Source organism: Vigna umbellata, chromosome 2 (assembly GCF_029865625.1).
Source record: "Vigna umbellata cultivar VRB3 chromosome 2, Vumbellata_1.0, whole genome shotgun sequence".
Classification (NCBI taxonomy): Eukaryota; Viridiplantae; Streptophyta; class Magnoliopsida; order Fabales; family Fabaceae; genus Vigna; species Vigna umbellata.
Genome location: NC_142166.1, coordinates 8,880,523 through 8,901,951, shown reverse-complemented (window position 1 = coordinate 8,901,951; position 21,429 = coordinate 8,880,523). Strand labels below are relative to the sequence as shown.

At 35.6% G+C, this 21,429-nt stretch overlaps 2 protein-coding genes and 1 pseudogene across 3 annotated transcripts; 1 reads left to right on the top strand and 2 right to left on the bottom strand.

The window, feature by feature from the left end:
* Positions 1–1,941: 1,941 nt before the first annotated feature.
* Positions 1,942–10,628, top strand: LOC124834909 (cyclic nucleotide-gated ion channel 17-like). Its single transcript, XM_088106004.1, has 7 exons — positions 1,942–2,186; positions 2,432–2,957; positions 3,171–3,383; positions 3,610–3,911; positions 8,463–8,574; positions 9,020–9,256; positions 9,637–10,628. The coding sequence occupies exons 1-7, from the start codon at positions 2,158–2,160 to the stop codon at positions 10,351–10,353; spliced, it is 2,136 nt and encodes a 711-aa protein (XP_087962130.1). The 5' UTR covers positions 1,942–2,157; the 3' UTR covers positions 10,354–10,628.
* LOC148203344 (uncharacterized) lies at positions 3,919–7,543 on the bottom strand (annotated as a pseudogene).
* A 209-nt stretch (positions 10,629–10,837) lies between the features above and the next one.
* Positions 10,838–14,417, bottom strand: SCY1 (SECY homolog 1). Of its 2 annotated transcripts, none has more exons than XM_047309739.2 (8): positions 14,200–14,417; positions 13,543–13,697; positions 13,056–13,441; positions 12,587–12,886; positions 12,418–12,507; positions 12,152–12,275; positions 11,510–11,673; positions 10,838–11,243 (listed from the first exon to the last, which is right to left on the bottom strand). In XM_047309739.2, the coding sequence occupies exons 1-8, from the start codon at positions 14,364–14,366 to the stop codon at positions 11,019–11,021; spliced, it is 1,611 nt and encodes a 536-aa protein (XP_047165695.1). In that variant the 5' UTR covers positions 14,367–14,417; the 3' UTR covers positions 10,838–11,018. The 2 variants fall into 2 exon arrangements, with proteins under 2 accessions (XP_047165695.1, XP_047165694.1); XM_047309738.2 differs by having other exon boundaries at positions 13,543–13,700; positions 14,200–14,416.
* Between the last annotated feature and the right edge of the window lie 7,012 nt (positions 14,418–21,429).

The following is a 21,429-nucleotide window of genomic DNA, read 5'->3' as shown; positions in this document are numbered from 1 at the left end:
TAAAGTAAATAATTTTATTATTAAATATTAAATATTGTTAGAAAAATACACGTATACGAATAGTATTATATACACGTGACAATTATTTTTAATAAGAATAAAAAAAGTATATGTATTATTAGTTTTGATTCTAATTAAATTAATAGAAAAATTTAATTGATATATATATATATATATATATATATATATATATATATATATATATATATATATATATATATATATATATATATATATATATATATATATATATATATATATATATGGGGTTTGCTAACGCGCGTACGCCTGTTTTTCAGTTGGTACATTTTAGCAATGTGTACCGGGTTTTAATAGACAAAAATATCCTTATATACCATGGATTCTAAGTTCTAAGGTTAAGGGTATTTTAATAATTTTCATTCTCAAAACTAAAAAAAAAAAAGAAACCCCCAAACTCTTACTCACCTCTCTGATTCCTCTCAACCCTTTCTCTTTCATCTTTCTCACTCCAATCTTTTCTCTGTCATCCCTACTGTAGCCCCAATTGAAAAAATCAGAAACACCCTACTGTAGCCCCAAATGAAAAAATCATAAACACTTGCCATTAAACAATCTTACAAAAAAATGATTTTATAATGAGTTTTGATCTTATAATTTTTGTCTTATATAATTTTATCCAATTTTCACAAGCATAAAGGAATTGGTAATTGACCTGAAAAAAATCAGAAATACTTGTTGTTAAACAATTTCTTACAAAAAATGATTTTATAATGAGTTTTTATTTTATAATTTTTGTCTTATCTAATTTTATCTAATTTTCACAAGCATAATGACATCCGAAAGAATTGGTAATTGGCCTGGAGGATTTTTTAGAGATGATGATTCAACGTATGCACATGATGAAATTAGAGAAATTAGTGAAGATGGTGAAATTGAAGAGATCTTGAATGAACCTTTGCCTCAAGGTGAATATGTCAATGACTCAACTTTTTAGAAAGACAAATTGTTTAAAAGCAAGTGTTTCTGATTTTTTCAATTGGGGTTACAGTAGGGATGACAGAGAAAAGGTTGGAGTGTGAGAGATGAAAGAGAAAGGATTGAGAAGAATGAGAGAGGTGAGTAAGGGTTTGGGGGGTTTCTTTTTTTTTTTTTAAGTTTTGAGAATGAAAATTATTAAAATACCCTTAACCTTAAAACTTAGAATCCATGATATATAAGGGTATTTTTGTCTACTAAAATCCGGTACACATTGCTAAAATGTACCAACTGAAAAACAGGCGTACGCGCGTTAGCAAACCCCTATATATATATAAAGTTAAACGTAATGGAATTCGTAAAAGGAAAAAAGAAAATTGAAGTTGCCACTAAAGTGAAAACTTTATTAAAAAAACGTTAAAGTTGTCAATGACGAGGACTTTTTTTCATGGTGAATTTGTTACTCCATTAACTATTGACCCAAATTGGTAGTATTTTTAATACTAAGCTCAAATTAATTATACGTTTTTAATATATTACTTAATTTTATTCTTGAGCGCTTAATGAATTAATTTCCTGAATTGTTTGACTAAGGAATTATAAAATTTTAGTTTAAGTCCTAAGAAGTATTTATTATATATATATATATATATATAAATTTTTCCGGATATTAGTCTTTTAACCTATTTCTATTTCTAAAATATTTTTAAATCTATCTTAATGAACATATTTTAAAAATTAAGATCATGTTTCAATTTGACAAAAACAATAAGAAAAAAAACTTAAAAGGATGGATATGTTCCATTTTTCAGATTTCCAACTTAACATTTAAAATAAAAATTATTCATATATTAATCACCTTACTAATTTAAGCTATAAAAATTATCCACTTTGTTCAAAATCCACTTAAAATCGACTTCACCTTAGACAAAGCCTAGTTTAACGGGTCGGGTTTTTCGACGGAATTAAGTGGATGTGACTATTTGGACTAACTTATCAGTGACAATGACGACGACGTTTGGTCTCTGCATTATTAATACGTTCCTTTACCAACGTTGAAGCTCTAGTCAACAATTGTTGACTAAAATTGTCGATTGAAGTCTGAATTTGCGGTTTCAGTGAAAGATCCCACTCTGTTGAACCTCTGATTCTGATTCCATGTTAGGGCTTTAAAGGATACAATTCAGCTTCTTCTTTCCCATGGAATTGAAAAAGGGAAAGCTTGTCAGGTATCTTAATTTGTTACGACTCCATCGATTAATTGCTAAAGCTTCAAGCTTCCTCCACGAATTCCTCTCTAATGCGTGAATTTAACTGAAGATTTTCATTTCTTTTTACTTTTTCATTTCCCTACTCGGTACTGTTCAAACTCATTCATTCACTGCAAATAAATCAATTCTGTTTCTTCAACGGTTTTATTTTTCTTACCATTTGAGAACATTGCTTTGTGTGTTCTAAGAGTTTACCATTTTAGGTTCTACTCGGATGGTAAAAAGCATAAAAAATCGCTGTGGGGAGCAGCTGAGCCTCCAGCGCTTAAACCTAGCAATTTGCTGCCATTGGGCAAAAATAGAATTGTTGAAACATTTAGAATTAGTGGATCGAAGGTATTCCCGGAGGACCATGAGCCGTGGCGTAAAAGAATACTTGACCCTGGTAGTGAGATTGTGTTGAAATGGAACCGGGTCTTCATAGTTTCATGCTTGGTGGCTCTTTTTGTTGATCCATTGTACTTTTATTTGCCTAGTGTGATAGAAAATGCAGGGTCTTCATGTGTAAGGACAGACCTAACATTGCGCATTGTTGTGACCTTTCTGCGCACTATTGCGGACCTCTTTTATCTGTTGCACCTGATAATTAAGTTCAGGACCGCATATGTGGCACCCAGCTCACGGGTATTTGGCAGGGGAGAACTTGTCATGGACCCAAAGAAGATTGCAAGAAGATATTTCAGATCTGATTTCTTCATTGATTTTATTGCTACACTCCCTCTACCCCAGGTGTGTTGTTCTAGTGTGGCACTGCTGGATCATTTACACCGTATTACTTTATTGCAAACTTCTCTCGCTGTTGATTTGTACCATAGAAATGGAGATAGAGATAATTGAGGAAAATATTTAGTCGAAAAGTTATATAATCAGAGCAGTTTAGTTGGTGTAAATTTTGAAGTATTTTGCAGGTGAGGGAGCTTATCGAACTTTTTTCTCTTTCAGATGGTCATCTGGTTTATTATCCCAGCAACAAGAAGCCCTCAGACTGATCACAAGAATAATGCGCTTGCATTGATTGTTTTGCTCCAATATGTTCCAAGATTATATTTGATTTTTCCGTTAAGTTCTCAAATAATCAAAGCGACAGGAGTGGTTACGAAGACTGCTTGGGCAGGAGCTGCATATAACTTGCTGCTGTATATGTTAGCTAGCCACGTATGAAGTTTCCACTGGTTTGATGATTCAATTTTTAAATTCTCTCCTCTCTCTCTCTCTCTCTCACACACACACACAGACACACGCACACACTCACACACAAGCACACACACAAACACACCCAGCTGCACCACATCTGAACTCTTTGAAGTTTGAATCTTATTGACTTAAGTCTAGTTTTCTGCTATAAGAAATTAACAGTATGTTTCCATTTCTGTTATTGCAGGTTCTAGGGGCATCTTGGTATCTTCTATCTGTGGACCGATACACTACTTGTTTGAAATCCTTTTGCAAAAAGGAACAAAATCCTGAAAATTGTTTTGGCTACCTGGACTGCAGTTCTTTGAATGTTGAGCTGCGCAAGTTATGGGCAAATAGTACTAATGTGTTTAGCAGCTGTGATCCCAATAATAAGGATATTAATTTCAAGTTTGGAATATTTGAAAATGCAGTAAAGAAACATGTTGTTTCTTCAGCCTTTATTCCAAAATACCTTTATTGTTTATGGTGGGGACTGCAACAATTAAGGTATGACTTGTATATCCATGAGTACCAAAAATTAATTTTATAATTGGTGCGTCTTAATGTTTTGTTGAATTAGTTCACCTTGAGATGTACTTCATCTCTAGATAATGCTGACTGCAATGCTAGCGTAAAACTTATAAGGTTTAAGATGGAGAAGCAGAGGAAAGAGATTGTCAGTACTCAAAACAGTGTGAAATTAGTTCATATCCATGTTAGATGTGATAGATGTGTTTTATGGTCCAAAGCTCTAAATAACTGTTCATAGTAATAATCTAGTTTAGGTATTGATGTAGCTCCTCGATATGGTTCTAGGCCAATTGGTAAAGGATATACTGGAGGAATAGATCCATATACTGGACTTGTAGCTAAAAGTGCTCACAATATGGTATGTCCATTCTGTGAAGGAGTAAGAATTGCAGTTGACTAGCAGTCAGGATAAGTGACACATGATAGCAATTGGGTATTTAATAAGTGAGCATGGGAGTTGGGGAAATGAACATTGTGGTTTGTTTGGCATATAAGCTGGATGTGGATATTTTTTTGGAGTTGCTTAGGCTCTGATCTTTCTTTCATCACTGTAAAAGCTCATCGAGCTCTCCTTTCAGTCTAATAAACCCTTTGAAACTGAATTCTATTGTGAATTTCTGTCACACCACCAATGTTGTCAAACTTCAGAATCGTAAAAGGATTGGAAAGGGAGATAAGAAATCGAAGCTTGAAGATTGCAACTAATTGTAAGAGTTGAGTATACAAAAAATTATGTCCGTATACATGTGCATGCATTAAGAATAATAGAGATGACAACTAATAGCTCATAATAAGTCTCAAGTAGTAAGATCAATGCATAACACAACTAAAAATAGATTGTCAATTCATAAAATTACTCATAAATAAAATGACTAATAAATTCATAGATGTTTAATGCCAAGAAACTATCCAAGGTTCATATTAAAAGTAGGATAGTCAGCCTGCTCCACGATATCTTCATTTTCATTATTAGCAATTGGAGGAACCTCCAAATCATCCATCAGCAGTACCACCACTAGCATCTTCATCTACTCCAACTTCAACTAAGATGTCTTCATTTGAAGCATCTAAAGTTGAATTTGCTTCATTCTCCTCTATAGTCCATTCATCATCAAAAGCTAGATCATCAATGCTATAGTAATTTGTTTTCCTAACTTCCTTCTTGCTCAATCTTGAATTGGCCATCACAAATGCCAAATCATTCACGGTCTTTTGCTTTAAACGATTTCTTTTCTAGGTGTGAACCTTTATAATCATAAAATTAGGTAACACATCATACTAGGCTACTAGATGGTATAGGTAAATAATTATAGAATCAATTTCATAATTTGAATTCTTACTCTCTCAAAAGCACTTTAATTACCCTCACACCCGGATGAACTACAAGTCAAACTCAATACTCTAATAGCAAACCTTTTTTAATTTTTATGTTGATCACCATATGATTCCCTCCATTTTGCTGGAGTTTTGGTTTTGAGTGCATGTTGAGCTATTAGACTACCAAAAAAAATCCAAATATGCTCTTGAAACTTTCAGTCTGAGCATCAATCTTACTAAACTCATTAGTGTCTCCCACCAACCTCTCTAAACAATCATATATGATATATTCCACCCTTCACTTTATAATTAGCTTTAAACACTACATTATAGTGCAACATGGGATTAAGATAATATCCTGCGCCATGCAATTGCCTATGCAATTGGTTGTCCCATCCTTGATCAATGATTTATCAAATGGGAGTGTAGCTAAGTTAGATAACAATAAATAATAAAGTCTATAATTCTAAAAAATAAATTAGAAAATCAAATAAGTGAAAGGTAATTAGTTTTTATTACCTTTTACTAACTCCATTGAAGAGACTTTGTATCTTCTCTTTACCAATATCCATTTCTTCATAATTAAATCCAATGGCTGGTTTCTCATGTGAATATGCCATTCACAACACCTTAATTAGGCAAAGAACACCCCTCATGGAATTCAAAATATTTTTCCAAAATCCCATATCCAATGTTGAATTTTTCATGAGCCCTCCATCTCTATTCTTTACAAATTGACTAGATTGCCATGCCTTTGATGTGAACATCCTAATAAGTGAACATTCCAAAGTCAAATAAGAAGTGGCAAAACTAGTGTTGGCTTGTCTTATTAAATCTGTCTCTTCAGTAAATTTGTGCAACAAGGAAATAAAACCAGTTCTTAAATAGATGTAGGTTGTAATTTTCTTATGTTCTAGTAAAAAGTTGGGTGTCCTAAACCGGAGAACAAATATAGAGATTGTATAATTTATCTCAAAGTTAACAAAGGTTCAAGCCAGAAAATTCAAGTGCCTTAACCTTTGGTGTGTCTTTCTGTTTATGAATAAAGTGGCTACAAATAATTTATCTTCCAAATAAGAAGATAATATTTCAGTTACAAAATACAAAGATAATAACAAAATATAAACACTTTTATCTTTTGCTAAATATTTCCTATACTATAAGATTTATTAATTAAATCAAAACTAGTTATAAGAAGGACTTAGGCCCAATTTCTGGGCCCATAAACTTTGGATCAGCCTTTGGGTGTTCTATCCATCTTCGAGTATCGGGTCGGATCCCAGACGATCGGGACAGTACACTTTTATCATTCGCTATTTTCTCATGATGGAGTGGAATTTTCTTCTCAGAACCTTCCATCTTTAAATCAATGTAATGAGCTGCAAAAGGTGTCCAATATAACTTTTCTCTCTTTTGCATTATTGTAGTTTGTTGCATTATTAGTAGAATTTGGATCACATTCTCTTCTCCAACCTCCTAAACAAAATCATCTATCATCCTGCAAATTTTTTGGTTGTCTTACATATGTTAGAAGCATCAATAGAATTCCAAAAGACAATCCCCGGAGTATGTACCAGATAATTAAATATCGTCTTTCTCTTTCTAGCGGTCCATCCATATGTTATTATTGTGCACCTATATCCAAAACAGTTTATGTTCTTCCAAAATCTGATTGGTCTTGTCAGCTGCTTGCTTCAGATATTTCACCCTTATGTATGGTATGTTTGGCCACTTAAATCTGACATCATGTTTGACAACCAACTCAAGTATCCTCTTGAACTCCTCACTCTTTTCTTCACTAAATGGAATAGCATTGATGTAGAAAAATAGAGCAATTTTTTGACATGCATCCTTTCTAGCACTTTTTCTAAAATCGGCATTGATAATAGTTTGACTGCCCCTTTTCTCGAAAATATTTGATGAGTCATTATTCTCTTCTTCTTGCCTTAGTCTTTTTCCAGCATTTTCTGAATCAGCCGTACTACTCTCCCATTCAAATTCTGTTCATTTTTATTTTTTTATCAAAATTTTCTGCAGCTGATAAACCACATCCAGCATTATCTTTTTAGCATCTTCAAGACATCCTTTGAAGTTCCTGTTAGATGATGCTTCAATCAGTAAATTTCACATGTTAATACTTTCTCAATATTTACTTTAACATTTTTTGCTTTCCCATCAATTGAGACACAATGACTCCATGCAGTGTCAGTGCTTGCTCCAATTCCACTTCCTCTTTTAGGAGTGTGACTTGAACCACCTTCAGCTGATGCCATTTTTTTCCTTCAAATTCTGCACAGAATAGACAACTCCAGCAAGAATGGAAGAAGCAAGTAGAACAACGGAAGTGAGTAGATTAGCAAGAGAAGTGATCAGAACAGGTAGTGAGTGTGAGTGGAATAGAGAGAACCCAAAACAAGGAAATACTGAAGACGATGGTTGTGACTCATGAGTGTTGGGATGCTGTTGACAATGAAGGTTAGCATCAGTGCTTCAATGGTTGTCGGTGATGACAGTGATGGATGCTCAACAGCAGCAATGTCAAGAGGCGCATGCACCTTTGACTCATGGGTCTCCTTCATTTCTGATTTGTGATGGGGACCCTAGCGGAGCATAAAGGTCATGAGTGTTGAGCTTTGTTTTTGGGTCTGTTCAGGTCATTTTTCAGACAGCAATGGACTGTCAAATTCTAGCTTCACAAGATGGAAAGGATTCACGCAGTGCAAATCCTTCAACTTGACAATTTTCATCACAATGTGGCAGTGATCCGTGCCTCACCTGATTCAGCATCCACATCAGCTTGCAATGTTCTCCGTACTTGCAGGATTGACACTATTTGTAGTTAATATTATTGGACTTAGTTTTTTCCCAATACTAATGATTGAGGCCTGACTCATTCTTACTAATCTGGCATATAAGGTGATAGAAGCCTAAGCTTTATAAGACGCTATCTCTTTATAAGCCTAAACTGTCTTGATAAGTTAATGTAAGATCTTATCAGATCATCTAGGTCTAACAATTAAGTTGGTATAGGGATGAGAATGCTCTTATATGTAATGGATAAGAATAAAATAACTATAAGATGTGCTAAACTTGAGTAGACTCTGAAATTGTATGTAGCGCTGGTAGGGAGTTTGTTATGTCTTAATTTTAATATTTTAGAGATAAATGATAGTTTGTTGATGCTCATTTTCTTAATTTTTTTTGTTGCAGTTCTTATGGGCAAAACCTAGAAACTAGCACGTTTATTGGGGAAACATCATTCGCCATTGTCATTGCTATCTTAGGTCTTGTATTATTTTCCCATTTGATTGGGAACATGCAGGTATTTGCATATAATTTGTTTTCAGTGTACAAATAATTAATATCTAAATTATCAAGAATTTAAAACAAACTTCACTTGCTACCTATTTCAGGTAGAGTGGAGAATTAGAAATTTCTAGAATTTTTTGGGACTTCTCCCAACGTGGTTTTTTAACAAAGGGATATATGGGCTACAAAACACAAGGCCAAATGAGCTGTTAGACTTTATTAGAATCATTAGCAATCTACTATACTATGTGCTACGTAACACAAGGCCAAATGAGCTGTTAGACTTTATTAGAATCATTAGCAATCTAATATACTACTATGTGCTACGTAACACAAGGTCAAATGAGCTGATAGACTCGATTAGAATCATTTGCAATCTACTATACTAATATAATGCAGTGTTTAGTTGTTTTTTTTTGTTTAATTTGATTCTGCATTGAGGTTTTTTCTTTGGCTAGACATATTTGCAATCTATCACTATAAGGCTTGAGGAGTGGAGGCTCAAGCGAAGGGACACAGAAGAATGGATGAAGCATCGCCAACTCCCTGAAGATTTGAGAAGTCGTGTTGGACGATTTGTTCAATATAAATGGCTTGCTACTCGTGGAGTTGATGAGGAAACCATTCTACGTGCATTACCAGCTGATCTACGCCGTGATATTCAAAGACACCTTTGCTTAGACCTTGTTAGAAGAGTACGATTTCTGCTGACTGTTTTAAGTTCTATACAAATCTTTCTGTGCTCATGTCCACAATTTGAAACTTAATATAGACCGTTCTTCCAGTTCTATCAAAATATCGTATTTTATGATTTCCTTTAGTAGGAGCTGTAATGCGTAAAGTTTCACAAAATGCTTTACTGTATTGAAGATTTACGCATTAGGTACATCTTTAGTTTGAATTATCTTCTTGTGTCTTGAGTTTGACATTAGCAAGTGGGCTTCTTATTGTAGGGTAGAATAGAAGTTGCATTGAGAGATTGATTCTCATTGATGCCAATGAACGTAGAATGTTAATAAGTATATACATTTACTCTTTTATAAGTATTTAAACAAATTACTTTTTTCGTTTTCAGGTTCCCTTCTTCTCACAGATGGATGATCAGCTTCTGGATGCAATATGTGAGCGGCTGGTATCGTCTCTGAGCACTCAAGGCACCTACATTGTTCGTGAGGGTGACCCCGTGACTGAAATGCTTTTTATCATTAGAGGTAGACTGGATAGTTCTACTACCAACGGTGGCCGTACTGGTTTCTTCAACTCAATCATATTGAGACCTGGAGATTTTTGTGGCGAGGAGCTTCTCTCTTGGGCGTTACTCCCAAAATCAACCATTAATTTGCCTTCTTCAACCAGGACAGTTAAAGCCATAAGTGAGGTCGAGGCTTTTGCTCTTCGGGCTGAAGACCTCAAGTTTGTTGCCAATCAATTTAGGCGCCTTCACAGTAAAAAGCTGCAGCACACTTTTCGATTTTATTCCCACCATTGGAGGACTTGGGCAGCCTGCTTTATACAGGCTGCTTGGCGCCGATATAAGAAAAGGATATCTATGAAAGACCTTGGTTTGAGGGAATCCATTCCTTCAGATGAGACAGTAGCTAGTGAGAGAGAACATGAGGACTATTCTGCCAGTTCAAATTCAGCTCAAGCTAAATTGAACCTTGGGGCAACAATTCTTGCTTCGAGATTTGCTGCTAATACACGAAGAGGAGCCTTGAAAATTAAAGATGACATGCCCAAGTTACCAAAGCCCGAAGAACCCGACTTTTCCGCCGAAGCCGATGATGATTAGTTACACTTAGTCAGTGACATTTGTTTTCAGATTCAGTTGTAACAACCTACATATTTCAGTGTGGATAATGAATCAGTAGGTTACAAATCCGGCATGCCTAAAGACCCTTGCTGGTAGTTGATATGAATTTTAATGAGAAAGATACAAAGGTGGATGTAAGTTTATACTCAGCAAGTGGCTGTAATGTTAATGTATTGTAATTTTGATGTATCACTCAGTTGTGTGTAATCTGACATGTAATTTTCATCTAAGTAAGCTGATTAATATTGTGCAAAGTATGCATCAAACTCTGTTTAATGGTTCTAATAGTTAAAAGGGTGAAAAAAAGGAGCAGGTGAAATCGTTGTTCTCTTGCATTTTGAATGCTACTCGTAGCCCTTAATTTGTCGACCTGATTGCGTGGTAATGGAATGCCAATAATACGCTAATTAATTGCAACAAATGATGACGGGGTGCTACATGCTACCAAAACCACCAAACCGGATTGACTTTCGAGCAATCATTCCAACTATAAATAAAGCAAATGGCTGCTCTACAGCATTATTTACAGGCCGATATAAAATGTAAGTTACACTGTTGTACGACGGGTGGCTTTTAGCAGCATTTCCTCTGGGGAGAATCATGTGGCAGAACTTTTCTAGTTTTGTAAATAATCCTTTAAGCGGTCAATATTTATCAAAATCATAGAACTCTATGTTCTTGTACTTTTGGGATATAATCTCAGCTTGAACTTTTCTTGCCGTGTCTGTTGCACAACCAACAAGAATAAGAACAGAAGTTCCTGCAAATCCCCGAAATGCAGTCAAGTGAGTGATCTGTTCTACAACTGCTGGACCAGCAGCCAAGATAGCCAAAAATGTTGAACCCAGAACTGATATTCTACTAAGAACCTGCACCATGGAGAAAGCCAATGGTTTCACTTGTTTTGAGTTCAATATAGAATGTTAATTGAATTTTCAATAGCTAAAAACTAAGTTTCACTCGTTCACAAAACGATATCACAATCCTGACAATTTTAAACTTTCATCAGATCAGCAAAACTTGATAAGTTATAATCAGAAGTTTTATTGGTATATAATATATTTTTAAGAGAACAAAGACAAGTTATAATCAGAAGGAAATCATGTAATGCAAAACTAGAAAAGGAAGAAATTACTGTTTTGATAAATGTAGCTGTACTTCTGCCTGGTCTGACGAGTGGAATTGAAGCACCTTGTCGTTTCAGTTGTTCACTCACATCATCAGGGTCCAGTTGTAGGAAAGTGTAATAATAGTTGAAGAAGGCTATCAACAGTATGTTGAATGGAAGGTAGAAGGAACCTACAACAAATATCCAGTTAAGTAAAAAACATCAATTTATAAAGAAACAAGTTTTAAGAACAATAAAGCATAATTGAAATTCATTTCAACAGTGTATGGCAACAACAATGCCAGTGTTTGCATTATGTATTTGTCAAATACACAAGATCAACACGGAATGTCAGGGCAAGGCATTTCACGAAAGTCTTAACATAAATCTAGTGCAGTGACAAGAGAACAGTGATTAAGAGAGTATGTGACTGCTTATAGAGGAGAAACACAGTTGTAAGTGAATATCTTACAAATAGGAGCAAACCGGGTGGTACTTAGACAATTAAGAACTGACTCAGAAGTTGCTAGGAGAGATGTCTCTCCAATACCTCATTTATTTCATGGTTACACTGACTAATAGACACTGTACAACAAAGTCTCACAGCCTTATTCTTTCTTCAAAATCTTTCCATCCTAAGTTGAAACCTATCATGAAACAACCAATTACCTCCTGGATTTAATGCCACCGCAGCCTTCTTTAAAGCAGTTAAACCAGTGAAGCGTGCTAAAGTACCAGGAAGAGCTAATGACGACGTAGAAAAGATTATAGGCATTACTCCAGAGCTATTTACCTGACAGTAGAAGATTTACCAGCTCAAATTTGATGTTGGATGAAATAAATTCCATGCATAGTTAAAATACATGAAATAAATAGATGGAAGAAACAAATTTAACAAAAGATAAAACTATAAATTGGTGAAATGGAGAAAGGACCTTAAAGGGTAGGTAAGCGGACTTTTCAAGTCCAGTGGTTTTGCTGGTGTATCTAGAAGCATAGTTAATAGGGATTTTTCTCTCTGCTTCCTGAAAGCCATTGTTTGAGATCAACTTCTCTTCGCTGACTCAAATAGATCTCTATTATAACTATGAAAATGGTATTTACCTGAACATAAACGATACCAACCACCAAAAAGACGAAGGACACTATAATGGTAGCAAGTCCAACGTAGTTAGCATCATTAAATGCTTGTGCAATTGTCCTACCAAAAGAAGCTGGCAAGTAGGATATAATGTTCGTGAATATCAAAAGAGAGGTGCCATTCCCAAGTTTTAGGTCTGTAATTCGTTCCCCAATATATGTTGTAAACACAGAGCCAAGAGTCAATAAGATTACAGAAGAAAGAACCCACTCTACAGAAAAGTCATTGACATAGGGACGTAGGTAAAGAACTTGGCCGATTGCCTGTAGTAAGAAAGAGAAACAAACACAAAAATTCAGAGAAAACTCAATTAGCAATAAGCACTTCCAACATACACTTGCGTTCTTTTTCCATTTTGAAAAAAGTGAGTGCACAACATAAGTAATTTTTTGCAAAAGAAATTGCCCAAACAAAACTTCACAAATTGCTGACCTGCACAATGGCAAATCCGACTGAAGCATATCGAGTGTACTGCAGAATTTTCTTTCTTCCAGCCTCACCTTCTCTCTTTTGAAGATCTTGCAATTTGGGATATATTTGTGCAAGAAGCTGGAAAACAATCTGTGCATTGATGAAGGGAACAATACCAAGGGAGCATACCCCGAGTCTACCAATACCACCACCAGAAAACGAGTCCAAAGTGCTTAACAAACTGTTCTGATCTAAATTTCCAACAAAAGCATCCCTATTAACTCCACCTAGGGGTATGTAAACTCCGAGCCGTGACAAGGCAAGAAACCCTAAAAGTTTGAGAAACTTCCCTGGAAGTGGACCTTTAAAAAAGTCACCAAAATCTATTGAACTATTCTCTATTGCAGCTGCATTGCCAAAATAAATAATCAATTGAAAAATCCTCTATTGGTAAGAGATAAAAAAGACACATAATTCAGGTTCAATAAGATACAGAGAAAAATGTCACCTGCCACCCCTTGTGAGCTGTTAGGTTTTCCCTTTTCTGTACTCGAAGAACTCTCAAATGGTTGTGTAAACAAGCACAACAGATTTTCCCAGGTAGAATTCAGAGCAGAAGGTAAACTTGAGTTGATACCCAAGGGATCAAAGTGTGCTTCATCACTGCTGCAGAGTTTGAAACAGCACACATGGGACAAAATAATTACAAGCAAAAACACGGCGGAAGAAATTTAAATGACTGTAGATTTCTCTAACACTGAGTAGAAGACACAATTGAATTGGCCAATGATCACATTCACAACCACAACAGTCTTTGGTCCAAGAAACAGAAAATGCCTAATTCATTGAGTGGAGTGGAAAGTTCACACATAAAAGTGATCCCCCCACACCACTAGATTTCTCCACTCCAAAAGTTACAATAACGAAGAAGCATATTGATAATGGTAAAAGCAACTGGTACTTCTGAACCAAAAACAGACAAAGACAGAATTCAATCAAAAAAGGAAAAAATTAACGAGCCCAATTGTTCAAGTTTGTCTTTTGAAGAGTTCCCATTGAAGAAGAAATAATTGGAATGAAAATTTGGCGGAGAGATTCAACCCATTATAAGTGTTTGAGCAAAAAAACAAATAAGAATGAAAAGTGGGTAGAGGCAGTTGCGTACCAGGTTGAGAGATGCCGAGTTTTCCATGAATGGGTGGGTGTTCTTTGGACAGAGAAACTGGCTTGGCAAATGGATGTTTTGAATGGTTTAGAGGGTTTTGGTTTGAAACGATTAAGCCAGAAATTGAGGGGAGAAGAACAAGAAGCTTCCCTAACAGTTATCAACATTATTATCCACAAACTCTCTTCACTTCCCCAACGCTAGAACACTAACCGAATCTCCTAACAAAAATAAATATCAACACCCCTATTAGAAAAAACCAAATAAAAATAAATAACCAATTTCCTTCCATCAATTTACTCCTAGAAACAATGAAAAATCTTATTTAATCATTAAATATTTAAAAAACAAGTCTTTTAATGTCTTATTCTTAAATTTGGTTGGACTACTTTACTGTTAAAAAATTTTAAAAATTCATTTGGCACTGAATCCATAATTATTTTACTATCAAGCTATTGGGATGAATTTTGTATTGTTTACTGATTTAGAAATTAAATTAAACTTTTTGTGTTGTGTTAATAATTAAATCAAAAATTTTCCGACATTCAAGAACTAAATTTATTATTAACCTTAAAAAACCAAAGTTATGCTTTTGTTTTAATAAGCAATCACTTTGGGTGAAGGTTATGATGGCAAACCGTTATTTCTCATCATGGGAAATCTGAGTTTCCCATTATCTTTTGTAAATGTTATTTATGGTTGCTATAGAAAAATTATAAAATATAATAGTTTATTTAATTTCATAGAATATTTATAACATTTTATATTTTAACCTTTTTATCTCTATATCAAAATAAATACGTATATAGGTAAACTAAGTGAATATTAAGAAACTAATAATAATAATATAATCGAAAAAATAGGTAAAGTAAGTGAACATTAAGTAAATAATAATAATATAAATGATCAAAGGTGTCATCTTAAAATTTAAAAATGATAGTAAAATCAATAAATAAAAATTCAATCATACATTAAAATAGGTTAAAACACAATAGGAAAACGATGAAGTACATTTTAAAACATTGTCACAAAGGTTACTATGATATGATATGTGTTTATAGATAAAGTTTATATTTGACGGATAATTTGTCAATAATTTCCATAAAGATATTAATTGATAATTTGTCAAATAATTTCCATAATTCCATAAAATGTGTATCTCAACTTTTATGAAAATATTAATTTATAAAATACTTTACCAATCAATTAAAATTATAAATCATGATTTGATTAGTTCGACCAAACAAATTAAGAAAAAGGTAAAAAATAAAAATTATTTGAATAACCAAATAATGTTACAAAGAAAAGGATAAATTACATGATTTGGGTGGTGAGATCAACCTCTAAAAAGATGTTCAATCGCTTATGGTTTAATACTAATTCAAAAACAAAAGAAAACAAAAAGTACAAAAATATTCTTATGTGTGTCTTTCCTATTAGAATAAAAGGGCAGAATTGTATTTTCCCACACTCAGATATTACTTTACTTTAAAAGTAATGTGAGCACGTGAGAGTGAGAGAGAGACAGAACGTGGACAGAGAAAAATGAGAATCAGAGAGAATGAAAGCACCCCGAGCTTTGCTAGGGTTTCAGCCCCTTTGGAGATCACCACCACTCACGGCTGAGCAACACCAGGATGCAGAGAAACAACCGGTCAAAGACTCACAAATGCACACAGGTAAACTGAATAATACCTCAAAACTTTATTAACTTGTAAATGAATGATACAATGCTTATTTATACACAACCGCACACACTGTAACAGAATAGCTTCTGTTTTGTTTATTTTCCAACACTCCTCCTAAACGAAACAGTAAAGATAACATGATTCTGAAGAAAAACTAAACTTTTAAGCCATTTCACCGATTGATCGGTGAAATCTTCAACTTTTCCACTCCGATCTGCTTTCTAAGCTTTAGAAAGCGTTCCCCCTTTAGTGCTTTGGTGAAAATGTCTGCAATCTGGTCTTCAGATCTGCAGAACACCACCTCTAGCTTCTTCTTGCTTACTTGCTCTCTGATGAAATGAAAACGTGTCTCGATATGTTTGCTCCTACCATGTGAGGTAGGGTGCTTAGTCAGGTCAATGGCTGACTTGTTGTCAACAAGCAGTCTGACCTTCCCTCTCCCTTCAATCTTTAACTCCTTCATCAGTGAGTCAAGCCAGGCTGCCTGACAAGTGGCTTCACATGCCGCAATGTACTCTGCTTCACATGAAGACAGAGCTACAACAGGTTCCTTAGTCGAGCTCCAGGAGATAGGTGCTCCATCAAAGTAGAACACATATCCTGCTGTGCTTTTCCTGTCACCCTTGTCCCCACACCAGTCAGAGTCAGAGTAAGCAATTACTCTTCCCTCTCCTCCTGATCCATGTTTAGGTAGCAGAATTCCATACTCAGTGGTACCTTTTAAATACCTTAGAATCCTCTTTACAGCATTTAGATGAGATACTCTGGGGTTTTGCATAAATCTGCTGACCAAGCCCACACTGTAGCTAATGTCAGGTCTGGTATTGCACAAGTACCTTAGGCTCCCAACCATTCTTCTATACTCAGTCGGGTCAACAGCTTCTTCCTCAGGATTTTTCTCCAATCTTATGCCCACCTCTGCTGGAGTAGTAGCAGAGTTGCATTGATCCATGTTAAACTTAGTTAACATGTCAGTAATGTACCTAGACTGATGCATCATCATACCTGTATCAGTTGTAGTAAATTCAATCCCAAGAAAGTAACTCAGTTTACCCAGATCACTCATCTCAAACTCTTGTAGCATCTGGGCCTTGAACTTGTTAATTTTCTCATCACTGCTGCCTGTAACCAACATATCATCTACATACAGGCACACAATCACCATATCCTTCTTGTCCTTCTTCTCATAACACTGAACATAAACTCCATGTTCAGACACGCATTTTTCAAAGCCAATGCTTCCCATGAATCCATCTATCTTCTGATTCCAAGCCCTTGGAGCTTGCTTAAGCCCATATAAGGCTTTCTTTAACCTGTATACCTTGTCCATGTGCTTCTTGACTTCAAAACCTTGAGGTTGAACCACATAGACTTCCTCTTCCAGGTCCCCATTTAGGAAGGCAGACTTTACATCTAATTGATGTAAAGCCCAGTTGTTTTGTACAGCAACTGAAACTACCAGTCTCATTGTTTCCAATCTGGCCACAGGTGCAAACACCTCTCCATAATCAATTCCAGCTTGCTGTAAAAAACCTTTAGCCACCAATCTGGCTTTGTATCTAGTCACAACTCCTTGAGGATTTATCTTAGACTTATAAATCCATTTTAGAGCTATGGGTCTCTTGTTAGGAGGCAATTCTGTTAGCTCCCAGGTCTGGTTTTTCACAATTGACCCAATTTCCTCCTGCATGGCCCTGTTCCATCTCTCATCCTTCACTGCCTCATCAAAATTCACAGGTTCAGCTTCTGCTATTAATGCAAAGTGAACAAAGTTACCTTCTGATGAGATAGTTGCCTCATATGCTAGGTCATAGTCTCTCAAATAGGTGGGCAATTGAGTAACCCGAGAAGACCTCCTAACACTCTCCTCCCTCCTGCATGCTTCCAATTCTGCTGCAGGTTCACTCTCCAACACAATGGTTGGGTTCTCTTTTCCTTTATCTTCCCACTGCCATTCTCCAGTTTCATCAATTTTTACATCCCTGCTGACTGAGGCAGTACCTGTTACAGGATCATACAACTTGTATCCTCCTGTAACATGATACCCAATCATCACTAGTGGAATTCCTCTATCATCCAGCTTTTTTCTCAGCTGTTCTGGAACATGCTTGTAGCATAGGGACCCAAATACTTTCAGATGCTTCACATCTGGCTTCACTCCTGACCAAGCTTCCTCTGGTGTGACATCTTTGAGTCTCTTTGTTGGAGACAGATTTAGTACATAGGTGGCTGTCAACACAGCTTCACCCCATAAGAAACTAGGTAGCCCCTTGCTTTTCAGCATGCACCTGACCATGTTTAGAATTGTTCTATTTTTCCTCTCTACTGCCCCATTGTGCTGAGGCGTGTAGGGAGGAGTAACCTCATGAACAATCCCTTCTTTTTCACAATAGACTCTGAAATCAGTGGAAATATACTCTCCTCCTCCATCTGTTCTCAGAGTCTTCAGTTGGTTCCCACTCTGCCTTTCAACCATATTTTTGAACTGCTGAAAATGTTGCAGTACTTCCCCTTTTCTCTTTAAGAGATACACCCAACATTTTCTGGTCCAGTCATCTAAAAATAGTAGAAAATACCTGCTGCCACCAGGTGTCTCTACTTGCATAGGGCCACAAACATCTGAGTACACTACTCCTATTTTCTCTGCAGATTTCTGGGGTAAAAACCTTTGAAAACTGCCACGGGTCTGTTTGCATTGTACACATTCCCTGCAAACAGTTCTTGGAACATCTACCTTTGATAAGCCAGTCACCAAATTCTTCTGACTTAGCATTGATAGATCTTTAAAATTCAGATGGCCAAATCTGAGATGCCACAGCCACTCATTTCCCTCTTCTGCCGCAGTAAAACAGTGATGGTCTACTGCCTCCATCACCACTTTAAACGTTCTGTTCTGGGAAATTTCAGCCTGGATCACCTCTTTTCCCTCTTGGTTGAAAATGCTCAGGCCATTGTTTTCCATCTTCATTACATAGCCCTTTTGAAGTAATTGTCCAAGACTAAGTAAATTAGTCTTTAACCCAGGTACATACAGTACCTCTTCAATGACAACTTCTCTACCATCTTCACCCCTCAAAGCTACTCTGCCAGAGCATTCTGCCTCCAAACTGCTGTTATCAGCAAATTTTATCTTCCTATTCTTCACTTTCTGCATTCTCACAAATCAGTCTTTTCTCCCAGTCATGTGAGTTGAGCAGCCTGAGTCAAGATACCATACAGTACTTTCTGGTTGCTTATCATCATCATAGGCCATCAAAATTACTGCCTCTGAATCTGATTCTTCTTGGACCAGATTAGCCCTCTTGGGTTTATTCTTGGCCCCTTCACCCTTCCAGCACTCCTTTGCATAGTGACCCAGCTTCTGGCAGTTATAGCACTTCACCTTTTTCTTATCAAATTTCCATTCTCCATCAGCATTCTTTGCCTTCTTCTCTTTTCCAGATTCAGTGGATTCTTCTCCTTGCTGATCCAAAGAATCTTTTCCTTTCTTTCCTCCTTTTTCACCTTTCTTGAACCCCTTTTTACCTCTCCATTGTGATCTGGCCTGTAGGGCCTGCTCCTGACATTGCCTGCGCTCATTGAGACGTAACTCATGAGCCTCTAGTGAATGCAGTAGTTCCTCACTGTCAATATCCTCTCTTCTCCTGGTTTCTTCAATAGCAGTCACCACATAGTCAAATCTGGGAGTTAGGGTTCTCAAGACTTTGTCTACTATGTACTCATCATTTACCTTTTCACCACAAGCTCTCATTTTATTCACCAACTCCTGGACTTTATCAAAATACTCAGCCACGGTTTCACTTTCCTCCATGATCAGAGTTTCAAATTTCCTTCTTAAAGCTTGCAGTTTAACCTTTGCATTTCTATCTCCATCACCGTAGGTTTTCATCAGCATTCCCCAAATCTCCTTTGCAGTAGCTGCATTAGAGATCTTGTTGAAAATTTTCTGACTTACACATTGATACATCAAGAACCTGGCCTTGCTGTCCAGTTTCTCCAGTATCTTGTGTTCTTTCTTCTGTTCTTGGGTTGCCTTTTCACTCAACACAGGCACTCCATCTTCAATGATTTCTAACACATCCTGAAAGCCAAACACAGCCCACATCTTGATCCTCCAATCTGCAAAATTCTTGCCATCAAACACAGGTAATGACCCCTGAATTCCTCCAATTCCAGCCATCCTTTCTTGCTACTCTCTTTCTGAATCTTTGATCTAAACCCAGTCAAAGAAACCTCCTTTTCTGTAGTTCTGGATACACACACCTCCAGAATACAATACTCACTTTTCCACACACCTCAGGATAGCAACCTTGCTCTTGATACCATATTAGAATAAAAGGGCAGAATTGTATTTTCCCACACTCAGATATTACTTTACTTTAAAAGTAATGTGAGCACGTGAGAGTGAGAGAGAGACAGAACGTGGACAGAGAAAAATGAGAATCAGAGAGAATGAAAGCACCCCGAGCTCTGCTAGGGTTTCAGCCCCTTTGGAGATCACCACCACTCACGGCTGAGCAACACCAGGATGCAGAGAAACAACCGGTCAAAGACTCACAAATGCACACAGGTAAACTGAATAATACCTCAAAACTTTATTAACTTGTAAATGAATGATACAATGCTTATTTATACACAACCGCACACACTGTAACAGAATAGCTTCTGTTTTGTTTATTTTCCAACATTTCCTAGTATCACTAGGGTATCACCCATGTGATATAAAGTTGTATATTTATAATATTTTAAGTTGAATTTTTACTTTACATATTATTCTCAAAGTGTCCTTTAGGTCAAACAAAAATTTACTTTCTTTTAATCACACTAGTCGGAGAACTCACTTCATAACAAAACAACTTGAAGAAGTTTTCCTTTATAACACTCACTTATTTGCATAGAATGTGACCGACGTATTTGATCTCAACTTCATATGTCACAAATTGGTTATTCAGTGTTGCAGAGTACACAAAGTGTTTTGTGGTATAGATCAAGTGGACAAAATCATGATGTTTGAGTTGTTATATTCTTAAATAGAAAAAGTTATGTTTTGATTATTACTTATAATCTTAACTTAATGGAAAGCTAATCAAAATCACAAATTTAGTTCTTAGTGGAATAATTATCAAAGGAAAGATTGTTTTTCTTTTATTTTTTATTTTTCTTTTTAACAAAAATATATTAATTGTTTTAATTATAATAAATATTTTGTAATAAATTTAGAAAAAGTATATAGAATATTACCGTAAAAAATATCATTACTTAGATTATAGATATAACAATATATAATATACAATCATTTTACAACCTAAAAACTAAATATCAATATTTAATTTCCATAGAAATATTACATATGTAATTTTGAAATTGTAAAAATAATTACTGGTTTTGTATGTTTCTAATAATTCCCACTCTCATAAGAATGGATTCGTATGAACATAAATTCGAGTACATCTTGTTGGAGAATGGTTGTTTCACTCATGTATATCAATATATATACATACGTGTGTATATATATATTAATACATTATTATTACATGTTTTG

Coding starts and splice junctions, on each gene's coding strand:
- SCY1 (XM_047309738.2), bottom strand. CDS start 14,366: ATGTTGATAACTGTTAGGGAAGCTTCTTGTTCTTCTCCCCTCAATTTC. Junction 12,887..13,055: donor TCGGATTTGCCATTGTGCAG/GTCAGCAATTTG, acceptor TTCTTACTACAG/GCAATCGGCCAAGTTCTTTA. Junction 11,674..12,151: donor GGTGGCATTAAATCCAGGAG/GTAATTGGTTGT, acceptor TATTTGTTGTAG/GTTCCTTCTACCTTCCATTC.
- LOC124834909 (XM_088106004.1), top strand. CDS start 2,158: ATGGAATTGAAAAAGGGAAAGCTTGTCAG. Junction 2,187..2,431: donor AAAAAGGGAAAGCTTGTCAG/GTATCTTAATTT, acceptor TTACCATTTTAG/GTTCTACTCGGATGGTAAAA. Junction 3,912..8,462: donor TGGGGACTGCAACAATTAAG/GTATGACTTGTA, acceptor TTTTTGTTGCAG/TTCTTATGGGCAAAACCTAG.